General features: G+C 42.8%; 1 protein-coding gene and 1 long non-coding RNA gene across 2 annotated transcripts; one reads left to right on the top strand and one right to left on the bottom strand.

The window, feature by feature from the left end:
• Positions 1 to 2,085: 2,085 nt before the first annotated feature.
• On the bottom strand, positions 2,086 to 2,784 carry LOC136543275 (uncharacterized). The gene is made up of 2 exons (XM_066535764.1): positions 2,540 to 2,784; positions 2,086 to 2,341 (listed from the first exon to the last, which is right to left on the bottom strand). Exons 1-2 carry the CDS (start codon positions 2,782 to 2,784, stop codon positions 2,086 to 2,088), a joined length of 501 nt encoding a protein of 166 aa, XP_066391861.1.
• An 11,389-nt stretch (positions 2,785 to 14,173) lies between these two features.
• On the top strand, positions 14,174 to 14,936 carry LOC136545109 (uncharacterized). Its single transcript, XR_010780916.1, has 3 exons — positions 14,174 to 14,441; positions 14,522 to 14,610; positions 14,869 to 14,936. It is a non-coding gene; the product is annotated as an uncharacterized lncRNA (long non-coding RNA).
• The last annotated feature ends 97 nt before the right edge of the window (positions 14,937 to 15,033 follow it).

Below are 15,033 nucleotides of genomic sequence, written 5' to 3'. Positions count from 1 at the left end.
CCCCGCTCTCTTGCTTCGCACAGCCCGAGCGCTACACCAATGGAGAAACAGATTTCAATCTCGTTTCCCCAGAGCCAGAGCGCTACACCAATGGAGAAACAGATTTCAATCTCGTTTCCCCAGAGCCAGAGCGCTACACCACACCATGGATAGAGATTGGCAAAGTCATGATAAGTGCCTCATGGTCAATATAAATCCATAAGAGCAACTCTAGCACGACCCCTAGCTGCTTGAGTCCCCATAGCTAAATATGGATGCCCAAATAAAACACGTACCCTCAGCAGAGCTCCAACAACTAGAGCCCCAGTTTGGGGTGGGTACCCAAATCCATCCTTCAGACCTCATTCATGTCTACATGAACCGCGCTTATCCATTCACATGTATAGTCACGAGAAAGAAGAACTATCAAGCATTTGTGTTGGCCACAATATTAGATTTCGCTGACAGAATATGTTGATACAAGAAAAACATCAAGGTTCACTTTATCGATAGCAAAAATAAAAACAATAACGGAGGTCACGCCGATAAACAGGACTACCAGATTTATCCGAAAAAATCGCGGTCAAAATAAAAACAAAATAGTGGCTCAATTTTTTCTGTACAAAATTGTATATGCTGTCTCTAAAGCATTTAACATCGAGAACCTGTTTATAATAATATATTGATACAAGAGAATATCACACTCTTTTTATCACTACTGAAAACGGGATCTTTGCCGAGTGCAAAATGCTTTGCCGAGTATCAAAAATCGGGCACTCGGCAAAGACCTTCTTTGCCGAGTGTCGCACTCGGCAAAGAATTGCACTCGGCAAAAAAAGGCTCTCGGCAAAGAACTTCTTTGCCGAGTGCCAGGCTCTCGGCAAAAGCACGGCACTCGGCATAGGCTGCCCCGCGTAACGGTGTTCGGCCACGTCCTTCTTTGCCGAGTGCCTGCTGTTAGGGACTCGGCAAAGAAGGTTTTTTTTAAAAATTTTCTTTGCCGAGTGTCCCAGATCTGGCACTCGGCAAAGATTTTTTTTTTGGAAAATACTTCGCCGAGTGCTCCTGACACGGCACTCGGCAAAGAAATTTTTTTTTCGAAATGTCTTTGCCGAGTGCCCCTGGGAAGGCACTCGACAAAGAGGAATTTTTTTTTAAAAAAAATTGAAAACCCTCTTTGCCGAGTGCCTTATTCTTGGCACTCGGCAAATACCCCCTTTGCCGAGTGCCATCCCCCGGCAGCACTCGGCAAAGATTTTTTTTTTGCCTCCAAATTTTTTGTGCAGCCCTTTTAAGGTACCAGGAACTCCTAGTTAGAATTTGGGGATTTTTTGTGGCTTTTTGATATATTTAGTTACTTTATTTCGTTTACTTGAATTTTTTCAAAAAATACAAATTTGAACTACACGTGGTACGAATAATAGAATTTAATGATTCAAAAATGATAGTCATGTTACTGAGTGTAGTGTGAGGCCATATCTAGGAACGGACCCAAAATTTCGGACATCTTGTTCACGAAACATGACCGTGAACTTGCGTGCGAAATGTTTTTAAATTTTATAAAAAGCAAACGAAGTCCGAAAATCATGAAACTTGTTGAGATGTCGTGATATCATATGTGGAGGCTATGATAAAATTTTGAAAAGGTTTGGTGCACGCTGTCACGTACGATGCTTACAAACCAGGATATCTCCACATGTGATATCAGAGGGCACTCGGCAAATAATTTTTTTTTTAAAAAAATCAAACTTTGCCGAGCGCCAGCCAGGGGGCACTCGGCAAAGAAATTTTTTTTATAAAAAAAATAAAAAATCTTTGCCGAGTGCTTGCAGGGTTGGCACTCGGCAAAGCCACCGTCAACGGGGCCGGCGCCGTGACAGTCGCTTTTCTTTGCCGAGTGCCCGATAAAAGACACTCGGCAAAGAGATCTTTGCCGATCAATTTTTTGCCGTGTGTTCTTTGCTGAGTGCCGCACTCGGCAAAGGCTTTGCCGAGTGCAATTTGGCCTTTACCGAGTGCCTCAGGCACTCGGCAAAGAACCTGAATTCAATAGTGTATGTAGATGGAGTACTCGTAAAAAGTGGAATTTCAGGCGAGAAATAAATTTCATTGCATTATTCTAACGGGGCCACGGCAGATGGAATAGCAGAAGTTGGCAAATCTCTCCAAGAAAGTCTCGGCAGGCCTGGCGTGATGGCGCTTGCACACGTCGTCGTCGCACTTGCAGAGTATCCCCAGCCTCGCCATGTCGTGCGCCTGCACGGCCTTCTCCTTCACAGTGCGCTCCTGGACGACGGTGACCGTGCACCGGACGGCGAAGCAGTCGTCCTGGAGGAACGAGGACCGCTCCAGGTCCTCCACTCTGATGAATCGCGAGAGACCCCAACCGCAGCTGTTGTCCTTGCCGCCAAACGCGCTGACGACCGAGCGTACGCCGTGCAACGTCTTGCTCGGCTTGCCCTGGTGACCATACGCCGGCGGCGTGCCCTGGTGACGCACCAGAGCGAACTCGTACTACACGGCGTGGACGGCGGGTCCGGCGGCGTCGCTACAGAGCTACAGGAACAGCGAGACGAAGCCGGGGTACTCCTTGCTGTTGCCGTTGAGGTAGCAACGGATCCTCCAGGTGTGACCTCCGACCTTGAACGCAGAGGACTCTATGTAGCTGCCGCTCTTGGCGTGCGTCGTCTTGAGCAGCGAGTAGCCCTCAAGCTTGAGCAGGTGGTGCCGCGTGCCGACCGCCGTGGCGGCGACGGTAGACGCCGAGACCTCCTCTGGAGAACACGTGGCGCGCGGCGCCCCCATCTAAGGGCACGTAGTATGCCTTCATTATTTTATGAGTTCTAAACAACCGGCGGGGTACTCGACGATAGATGCCAGATGACTTAGGGTCTGGAAGATAGATATATATATATATATATATATATATATATATATATATATATATATATATATATATATATATATATATATATATATATACACACACACACGTATTGTTCTATAGATAGCCGCAGAATAAGTTATTCTGTGGTCACTTTGAGTTACGATAATTACTATATTAATTTACGAGATTATGGTAACTTCCTCATAAGTGATTTACTATAGCATTATGGTAAGTATCATCTTGAATTATAGTAACACATTTATCGTAAATGTATATTATCATTATCGTAAATTGGTACAGATATTATCGTAAATTGAGGTGGCCATAGAATAAATTATTCTGTGGCCAGCTGCAGAATAGCCTTACCCTATATATATATAGGTAGATAGATAGATATATCTCCACTATAATTGAAAACTTGTCTCTATCAAAATCAAAGGGTTCATAATAGATCTACGTCAAATCCAAAGGCCCAGAAACGATGTTTGATGGAGGCTTCTCACACCCCCTCACCGCACCCCCAGCTCCCTTCCCCCTTTACCGCGGCTCGCCCCCATCGCACGTCCGCGAAAAAAAGAAACGTCGGGCTGCCTCTGTTGATGCCGCCGGTATCACTTCACGCGTGGGATCCTTCGCCGACGTGGGCTGCCACGGCCCTGGCCGCGCGCCACCGGCGCCAGCACCCGCACCCTCGTCGTCACCTGCACCAGCGCCAGTGATCCTCCCCTCATCTCCGCTCCGTCGTACGCGGCGCCCCTACCCCACCGAAATCTGCGACGGACGGTGGTGGCGACCCATGGCCCTAGGAGGAGGCGTACGTGGTTTTGGCGATGGCAGTCCGGCTCAGTATGTCCCCCACCTATGGTCTGTCCCTATACGTCCACCACCGAAGTTGATCCAGCGCGCAACCAGCCAGGCATCTCTTTTTCCCTTCCGATTGACTTGTGATCTTGTTTTATTTTTTTATATTTATTTCATTAATTTCGGTATTGATTTCTCAGTGATGGAAGATGCTAATAATTGGTTTGCTACTGCCTACTCGGGGGAAAGGCTTTCGACTGTCTGTATGATGATACACTGCTTCTCTGCTAGGTAAATTCAAGCCCCTCATATCTGTACAAAATTGGTGAAAAGAAGCTATGGACTGAGATGAATCTTTTTACAGCATATATTTTCTAAGGTTCATGTACTTGTCACTGCTCAGGTTAGATGATTCCATATGTTTGATTATTGATTGATATATTCAATTTCATTTTTTTTTATATTTTCTCATTGCGTTAAGGTTGGGAAAGGGTCCAGCGCTGGAACCAGCTGCGGGCCGGCCTGTACAATCAGGTTGTTTGGATATAGATCACAATCAGGATGACAGAGTCCTCGACGAAAGGACGTGGCCCTGTCCTCATCTTCGTGTCCCCGACGTGACAGACGCTGTGCTTCTCTCCTCGCTGCGACATTGTAGAGGAAGCACCAAAAATATCCAGGTTTGCCCTCACTCCCTTTTTATTCAGGATGTTTTGAAATTCATTGTTAATGAAACATGAGAAGCTAAAGTTAATGATTTTGCTTTTCTGTCTAACTCATGACATGGAGAGAAATAAATAGAGAACTAAATAAAAAGAGATTGATTGCTGTGCTTTTCTGTCTAGCAGACAATTTCAGTTCTGAGAACTAAATAACCAGTATTCATGCTATAAATAAAAAGAGACTCCACATAAATTTCAAAAGATACATCAAGTTCATTCCTAAGGAAGAACGTATTCACAATTTATCAAGACACGTAGGACTCATGAGATGAAAATATTCAATAGACTAGGCTTTTAAATAGTGATACAGGATAACCCTAAACAATGGCTGTCATACATACATAATTGTACTGAAATTTCAAGGACCACACATGATGGAATGCGGGAGTAAAGCCGAACATCATGGAGCGTATTCATGCTTTCAAATCAGCATGCTTCATCGAGTCAATGTGCATACCTCAGTTTTCATTTCTTAATGCTCATCTCAAGTGGTAACCCAACTGTCGAACAGCACAGCTCCGTCAGACCCGCAAACGACGGCGGACGACGACGGCGTACGCGGCCACCAGGACACAGAACCAGTGCCGCGAACGCCGCGGCGAGACCTGCCGAGCCTGGCATTCAGATCAGGCGTCGGCAAGAGGCTGCAGTCCGTTCGCGAGGGCACTTCTCCAATCGACAAGGTCATGGTGCCCACGACGAACGCCGCTCACAGCCCGGCGACCGTCGAAGACACCTACATACGGCGAGGACAGCAGCACCGAGGAGCAGCTCGTCACGCCGTGGACCGTCTCCGTCGCTAGGTGAGCGTGCGTGTGCGCGTACTGGTGCCAGCCAGGTGAACATGCGTGTGTGCGTGCATGGACTGGTGCATGGCACTATGCTGCTAAAGTTTACTGGCTTCCTTGCGATACTATCAGAAATCTTGCTGTCGCCTATCACATTTGTTGATGGATTGGTCACAAATAATTTGAGAACAATTGATTTCTGGTTTTCTGAGATTTTCTGCTGACATTGACTATCCATTTGTAATAGGTACTATAAATAAAAATCAAAGGTCCTGCGTCATCACAGACTGCTTGTGATACATTAACTAAATGTCTACGTCGAGAGATACACACGATCCACTAAGCGACATCACCAACAACACAGGTATGATTTTACATTGTATTAATTTGGTATTAATTTGGTACCATAAATCTTAATGCTCTTTTCTAGACATTCGATCAGAGTTTAAAAAGTTTGACTTACAATAACTCTACAAATTGATTTTTACAGAGACCGATGGAGTAATATATAACTTTGGGTTGGCTAATTGATTTCCTGTGTTGTGACCATATAGATGAGGCCCGACGGACTAGGGAACAAAGGAACTTGCAGCAACGAATTCGGCGAGCTGAAATGACCGACGAACAAAGGGAGGAGATGAGGAGGAAACAACGTGAGTACCAACGTCACTACCGAGAACGGAAGAAGGCCGAGTCCCAAAACAATAGTGCTTCTTGTGTTTTGACTGCACCCGGTATAATTTTTCTTTGCTTAGTTTATTATTACTCAGGCTCTTAATATACTCAAATCAACGTTATGAGATGGACCAAAAAAATGCAGGTACTAATCGTTCTCAGATAGACCAAAACTCGCCAATTATACTGGACAAGGAAAATATCCAACCAACTGCACATGGGAATCATAGCCATGGTGGCATTGGCACCTCAACAGCAATAGGCACTGCTCTATCAGTGTCTAGCGGTAAAGATTGGATACGTGTTTATTATGTGAAAGAGTCTCATTATTTAATTTTTGTAATCTCACAAACGTGACCCTGCAGATATTAGTAACCATACGATGGGCGAAAGGAACGCGCAACAACGAAAGAGAAGAGCAGAGATGACCGATGAGCAGAGAGAAGAGAATAAAAGGAGACAACGTGAGTACCAACGTCAATATCGAGCACGGCAGAAGGCGCAATTGCAAAATAACAGCACACCAGCTGCTATCAACCAAATAGTGCCATCGTCCTCGCTGGCAGGTTAGTAATATCCGAGACCATAAGGATTTCATCCACCACTTGATATATCATGAACCTTTGTTTATATTCATATCTCAAGGTGCGAATTTGAGCGCTGGATTAGCGACAAAAATGGAAAACAGCGAGTTAGCAGAGCCTATGGATTGGTTACACAGAAATGATAATTATGTTCCAGCGCGTAGAGCCCCACCTACTTCCGGCGAGGCAGGTCTGGTCATCAGCCACAACATTTTTTTGCTATTATATATTTTATTTCCTACTTTGCTTATATTACTTAATATTAAAATAAAAATATTAAATATCTACTATGCAGAAAGACAAATACCTGAGCTACGCAACAACCATGTACATGTCCAATCCAATGAAGAAGAATTCGACCGTGAACTATTTGAACCAGCGCATGATGGTTGGGACAGTGATGAAGATGCCATGGACGGTGGCCATGGATTGCACAATGAAAACTTATACGATGATGATGGGGTCATTCACCGACATGCGCAAGGTACTACGACAACATCTATCCCTACTGGTTATAAATGCAGCTTCATTTTACCAAATATTTATATATTAAGTGAAAGTAATTACTACAATGTCCACACAGGTCATGATTATGAGTCATATCGCGTGCCTCTAGAGGGTCCAGCTGCAAACAGTGTGACACATGACGATCCATATGACTACATCTACCAGAGCCTGCCAGAACGACATAAATTGAGAAAGGTCCCTGACTGCAGTTACTGTGGTGCGATGAGGTTTCAGGGTGAGACACCCGTGTTTTGTTGTAGAAAAGGAAAAGTACAGATACATATACCAGATGTTCCTGTAGAGCTCAAAAGGTTGTTCACAAGTCAAGTGCACGATGATGCAAAATATTTCAGGAAACATATACGTTATATCAACTCACATTTCGCCTTTGCAAGTCTAGGGGTTACCACTGATGACAGATATAAAAGTCCAGCACGGACCGGTGTTTATACATTTCGAGTGCATGGTATGTTGTACCACCGTCTTGACCACCTGGTGCCAGGTGGCCACGGTGCTCGGCATTTGCAGCTCTACTTTTATGATACAGAAGATGAGGCCTTATCACATAGAGTCAAAAGGTCCCCTGATCTTGATATCAACATCATTCGGACTATCCTAGCAATCTTGCAAGATAACCCATATGTTCATACTTTTAGGAGAAATGGGGATTTTCCAAACTTGGATGAGTACAAGATTGAACTCAATACAAATGTCACGCCTGACCAAAGAAGGTACAATGCCCCAACGACATCCCAAGTTGCTGCTATTTGGATGGATGGGAACGATCCACAGAGATGTTTTGATAGAAGTGAGGTTGTATATGGAAAGACCGATCGTCGTCCGCAGTATATCCGAGCATGGCATGGTTGTTATGACGCCTTAGCTTATCCTGTATATAACCCACGAGGGGAAACAGGATGGAACAAATTTATGCCGTACAGTGAGGATCCATTCACTCCACCATCTGCAACCGCGGCTTCTACTAATAGTGCTAATGGTAGAGCTGAAGGGACTACTGGTGGTAATCATGGTATTATTTGCTATAATATTTTTTTTGCTATTATACTGGTACTACTGATTCGATACTATAATACTAATTATAACATTATCTAATGTTTTGTGTATCTTGCAGCTGATAATAACAACGATAATCATGTGGAAGAAGGCGACAATGATGTGCAAGAAGGTGACGTGCTAGCTGGAGTTGCTGATGCAGCACAATCCGCAAAATATGTAACTGCACGAGAATACTACTGCTTCAAGTTGCAAGTTAGATGGGGACTTTTTAACATTTTATTATTCGGAGGACGTCTTTTCCAGCAGTGGGCTGTGGATATGTATATAAAGATTGAGTCTATGAGGCTAGATTGGTACTCTAATCCTGAGCACCAAAAACTAATACGGGCGGAGCTATACCAGGTAACCACTCATATTATATTGTTTATTTATATAATTGTTTTTCATAGGCTCTGCAACCTTGTTACTGCCTTTCGCTAAAAGTAAGTGCTTAAATGTATTTTAGGGACTTGTTGATGTTATCTCTGCTGGAGAGACACAAGGTTCTAAGATTGGCAAGAGAATTGTGCTGCCAAGATCATTCCTAGGATGCGATCGAGACATGCAGCAAAGATTCCTTAATGCTATGGCTATTGTTCAGCGTTTTGGAAAGCCTAATTACTTCATCACCATGACATGCAATCCCTACTGGGAAGATATAACAAGCAATCTCGAACCGGGGCAGGACCCACAAGATAGGCCAGAACTGGTTGCAAGAGTGTATAGGGCAAAGTTGTGTGATCTGAAGGAGATTCTAATCAAGAGGAAGTATTTTGGTGAAGTTGTAGCATACGCTCATGTTACCGAGTTCCAGAAAAGGGGTCTGCCACATGAGCATTTATTGCTGATCATGAAATCAGGGAGTAAGTTGACAACCCCAGATGCATATGATCGAGTTATTTCGGCAGAGATACCAGACAAGGACAAATACCTAGAGTTGCATGATTTGGTTATCAGCCATATGCTTCATGGCCCATGTGGCGTCCTAAACAAACACTGTGCATGCATGGTAAATGGAGAGTGTCGCTTTCAATACGCTAGACAGTTCTGTGAGGCGACCCAACAAGGAAAGGACTCCTATCCAACCTATCGGAGAAGGGATGATGGACGACGAGTCAGGATCAGGAGAGCAGAGTTAGATAACAGGTGGGTGGTGCCATACAACCCTGGTCTACTCTTTAGATACAACTGTCACATAAATGTTGAGGCATGCACAAGCATTAAAGCAGCGAAGTATCTATTTAAGTACGTATATAAAGGCCACGACCAAGCATCATTCTCGGTAAATGCAGACCAAAATGATAGGGATGATGGTGTCATCAATGAGATACAACAGTATAGGAATGCTAGGTACATTTCTCCACCGGAAGCTGTGTACAGGATCTTCGGATTCCCAATGTTTGGAATTTATCCGTCAGTATTGCAGCTCTAGCTACATTTGCCTAATATGCAGTCTGTGACATACAATGATGACGAAAACCTGGAGGATGTTGTGAGTCGCCCGGCTTCTAATAGGACAACACTGACGGAGTATTTTAGTAAAAACCATGAAGAAAGGGCAGCAAGGAAAATATTATATAGAGAATTTCCGGAACACTACCGATGGATCGCAGGGAAAAAAGTGTGGCAAGGAAGAAAACAAGCGTCAGCATAGATAGGGCGGATTGTCTATGCTAACCCTGCTGAAGGGGAGAGATACTTCCTAAGAGTACTACTAAATCATGTGAGAGGTGCAACATCATTTGAGGATCTAAGAACAGTGGCTGGTGTAACATACTCTACTTTTAGGGAGGCATGTGAGAAAAGAGGGCTTATTGAGACAGATAGATCAATTGATGACTGCTTGACTGAGGCCACCACTTTCCAGATGCCGTGTGCCTTACGGAGGTTGTTTGCTACAATGCTTGTGTTCGGCGAGGCCACTAACATACGTGAACTATGGGACAAGCATAAGGATGCGTTAGGTGAAGACTTTAGCCGGGACAATAGCAACACGTCGACAGTGGAGCAAATGGTGCTCAGGGACATACGGGATATGCTTCACTCGATGGGCAAAGATATCAGAGAATATGGTCTGCCACCTATTTGCGATATGGGTCCAACCTCCATTGACATGATGAAAGAGGTTAGAGAGGAGCAGAATGTCCCTGTTGACCAAGAACACCTAGATATTTTTGATTCTCTTAACAAGGAGCAGAGAGAGGGGTTTGATGAAATCATGCAGCATGTCTTTGCCAAAAAGAGCCAAGTTTTTTTTGTTGATGGTCCGGGAGGCACAGGAAAGACATTCCTATACAAGGCGCTCCTGGCTAAAGTTCGTTCCAAAGGATTAATAGCCATCGCAACAGCCACCTCTGGTATAGCAGCATCAATATTGCCCGGAGGACGCACTGCACACTCCAGGTTTAAAATTCTAATTAAAATTGGGGACAACACCATGTGCAACTTTACAAAGCAAAGTGGCACTGCAGAATTGCTTCATAGGGCGTCTTTGATTATTTGGGATGAAGTTGCCATGACCAAGCGTCAGTGTGTCGAGACACTAGATAGGTCCCTACAGGATATCATGGAATGTGCTTTGCCATTTGGAGGAAAGGTCATGGTATTTGGTGGAGACTTTAGACAGGTCCTTCCTGTGGTGCCACGTGGGACAAGAGCATAGATAACTGATGCTACCTTGCAAAGATCCTATTTGTGGGATAAAATAAGAAAGATACAATTGTCACAAAACATGAGAGCACAGTCAGACCCTTGGTTTTCTGAGTACCTGCTACGTATTGGAAATGGAACCAAGGAAACGATTGGAGATGATTATGTTCGACTTCCTGATGACATTGTGATTGGATATACTGACACGGATGTGGCAGTCAATACACTCATTTCCTCGGTGTTCCCATCACTTGGAGAGCATGCGACATCAGCTGCCTATATGAGCAGACGGGCCATTCTATCGACAAAAAAATGAGCATGTTGATAGGCTGAACGCAATGATGATTGAAAGGTTTCTAGGTGAGGAAAAAGTTTACCATAGCTTTGACACTGTTGTTGATGATCCTTCGAATCACTTCCCTATTGATTTTTTGAACTCAATAACTCCAAATGGCCTCCCCCCACATGAGCTGAAGCTAAAAATCAATTGTCCTGCTTCTCTGCAATCTTGATCCTAACAATGGGTTGTGCAATGGAACCAGGCTTATGGTCAGAGCATTGCAAGACAATGCAATTGATGCTGAGATCGTTGGTGGTCAGCATGTGCGGAAAAGAGTTTTCATACCAAGGCTACCATTGTCTCCCTCAGATGATATTTCTCTTCCTTTCAAGTTCAAGAGAAAACAATTCCTAGTGAGGTTAAGTTTTGCCATGACAATAAATAAATCGCAGGGACAGACCATCCCAAACGTTGGGATCTACCTTCCAGAGCCCGTGTTCTCGCATGGACAACTTTATGTTGGTTTATCAAGGGGGTGTCAAGATCAACAACAAGAATTCTAGCAAAACCAAAAGAGGAATTAGATCCTACAGGGAAGAGCACCAAGAATATAGTTTACAAAGATGTCCTAAATTGGTGAATGACAGTGTGTATACTCAGACCATTTTATAAGTCCTCGTAAGAATAAATATCGCTGGTGTCTGCTTGATACTTTTATTTTTTAGCATCAGAGTCCTACTTGTCTCTTATACGATATTGATTTCCAAACTTTCAGGTTCATTTGACTCTAAAGAAACGGAAGAGGAAGAGGCCAGTTCATGTACCAGGTCTGACAACAGGCAGGAAACTTGCAATCTTAACTTTCTCATAGATGGCTATAGTATGCGCTGCTAAGCTTATTTGGGTGGGGTCGATTAATGCAGTATATAGCTCAGAGGTTCATATGATAATTTATTCCGGTTCCAGTTTTAGTTAACACAATATGTTCAGTTTCAGTTAACATGACATTGTGCCCTGTTTGGTTCCAGATTCAGTTATTAGTTTTGTGAGTACCAACTTGCTGCAGAATTTTATAGCGAAAGCCGCAAGTTCTTCTGTATGGTGCATGGTGACAGTATATATATTTCATCTATCTCTTATATGATGTTTGGGTTTAAAATTTTCAGCTTCTTCTGGCTGCTCTGGGACCGTCTGTGAGGAAACGCAAGGAATGTCTGGTTCCTGTAGCATGTCTGACAACAGACGGAAAGGCAGGAGTGGAGGCTGATGACCCACGAGGAGGGAATTTTTGCACTCAGGCATATCTATACATGGTGCTAGGGACATTCATACTTCTTACAGTTTTAATCCTAGCCTTTTTACAATTATATTCAGAGATGCATAGTGCACGGTTTCATTTATATTCAGAGATTCAGAAATCCTAGCCTTCTTAGTAGAGATTCAGAGTTTAAGTTATATTCAGAGATGCATAGTGCACAGTTTCAATATGTGGCAGTGCACAGTTTTAGTTTTAATAATCGTCATACGCGCGAGAGACTAAGAGACGGTAGCCATTAGTCCAGCCATTTGTTATTAAGCACTGATAATATACCGGTTTATAATTGAGTTAAGCACTTTCACGGCTCGGCAAACATCTAGGTAACATTTTCTGTACCAACAAATTAGTGTTTGAACTCTGAACTACTTGGCTAGAGAGAGAGAAAAAAAGAGTCCTCAGAGAGTGCTGCAATTCATCCTCAAGAGTACAGCAATTCATGTATTTTTTTCTCTTATGTGTTGGTATAATGTCAATTCTTACCTGCAAACTGAAACCTTCAGAACCAATCTCTACGGTTCCATTATTTTCCCTCGTCTCTCTTTCCTTTGCCTTTCAACTCCAAGATATATCTCTCTGCAAAAAATATCTTGGACATATTGCCTTTCAATGCATCCCTCATAAAAGCTTCTTGTTTGTTTTATTTAAATAAATATAAATACACAAGGGAACGTTGTCACGTTTTCTACGGATGGCCTGTGCGCTCGAAACAGGTGGTGTCATGATGACATCACCATGACATATTTTCCGAAATCAATCAAAATAAATGGTGACATATATACTTCCTGTATATAAAAAAATAAGAAAACAAATAACATATATGAGGGCGTGTGCATGCACAGGCTATCTGGAGTTTCTATTTTTATAGACAACAAAAAAAACTAGCAATGTGACCTTGCAAATCAATCATGCCTAAAAACTAGCCCATGTTCGAAAGCATGCATTGAAATGCAAATCAGTCATCTTGACGTGATGCTTGATTTGCGCCAAAAACTGCATGCAAGATAGGAAAAAGTCTACTTAACCCCCCACCTATCATACTTGGTCTACTTCACCCCCTCAACTATGAAACCGTTTGTTTTACCCCCTGAACTATCTAAAACCGTCTGTTTTACCCCCTGGGGCGGGTTTTAGCAGCGGTTTTGCTACAGTACAGCTTGTTTGCTACAGTGACGGCGGGTTGCTACGGTACCTGTGGTTTTGAATTTTCCCTTTTTTTTATTTATTTTCGGTGAATTTTTGAAAAATCATAGTAAATCATAGAAAAATCATAAAATGAAAAATCTAATTTTATTGGACTCCACATGAGTAGATCTACATAGTGAATATATAATACGTTATACTTTAGTACAAAATTTTTACTGTAGCCTTAGATTAATTGGAAAATCTAATTTTATCTGTAATTAATTAGAATTTATCTATAACTAAGTTATACATAGTCCAATGAGTACGAAATTTTTACTATAATTCAAGCATACAATAATTAGCGTACCATAAAAATTTCACCACAATTGGACCATAGAAGCTGCAGCTATGAATTATTCCAATTAATTACAGACAAAATTAGATTTTCCAATTAATCTAAGGCTACATTAAAAATTTGTACTAAAGTATACCGTATTATATATTCACTATGTAGATCTACTCACGTGGAGTCAAATAAAATTAGATTTTTTATTTTATGATTTTTCTATGATTTACTATGATTTTTCAAAAATTCACCGAAAATAAATAAAAAAAGGGAAAATTCAAAACCATGGGTACTGTAGCAACCCGCTGTCACTGTAGCAAACCCGCTGTTACTGTAGCCAACCGCCGCTAAAAACCGCCCCAGGAGGTAAAACAAACGGTTTCATAGTTGAGGGAGGGAAGTAGATAAGTATGATAGGTGGGGGGTTAAGTAGACTTTTTCCATGCAAGATATATCTATCAATTCCTTTTCTTATTCTTTCTTTCTATAAATATCTATTTCTTGCCATTTCTTTTTTGCTTTCTTGTTTTGAACACCGTTAGCGCGCCCAAATCACGTCCTCGCCCGCCTGTGATAAAAGGAGTTCATCGAAGACGGCCACCGGGAAGAGACACATCGACGCCTACGGAGGTCATCTGCATCAACGTGACGAACACGCGCCGCAGCAGCCCTACTCCCAGCGGACGAGGTCTTCGTCGCACACTACGACGAGCATCCGCCACGCCTGGTATGCTCGCTCTTGCCTTGCCTCCATGCTCTGCAAAACGGAGATCCGGAACCCTGATTTAAGCTATTTTAGCATTATAGAAAAGGGTACCTTACACCAATGGCGAGTGGCGACCAGCCGCCAACAACGTCAATGGAGCCGGAGCAATGTGAACTGGATCCCAATGACGGTTCGTACTTGTACTCTGGTTGCTCCCTATCAATCTTTAGTTGAACGAAGTGTCAACAACGTGCAACTCACCACAATTGGGCAGTGGGAATAGAGACCTCGACATCTCTTACTCTATTGTTGGCAATGATGCTGTAACATTTTTTTTATTATTGGTTGTTACTTTTATCAATCAATTATAAGACACGTTTGATTATTCATAAAAATTTGATCTCCAATATTATTCTGTTATTTATGCTCTGCTCTCATGTGAACGCAGAAGAAATGAAAAATGATGTAGAGAGTGAGGCATCAATGGAACCTATTGGGAATTCTCAGATAGATGCCGAGGACGGAGACAAAGAAAATGTCAGTGTATGTATATATCTATATGGGTCAGTACATACGTAGGTACTAATATTAAAAACAACATTTATCATTTATT

This window comes from Miscanthus floridulus, chromosome 3 (genome assembly GCF_019320115.1).
Source record: "Miscanthus floridulus cultivar M001 chromosome 3, ASM1932011v1, whole genome shotgun sequence".
Classification (NCBI taxonomy): domain Eukaryota; kingdom Viridiplantae; phylum Streptophyta; class Magnoliopsida; order Poales; family Poaceae; genus Miscanthus; species Miscanthus floridulus.
This window is presented reverse-complemented; position numbering and strand designations above follow the sequence as displayed.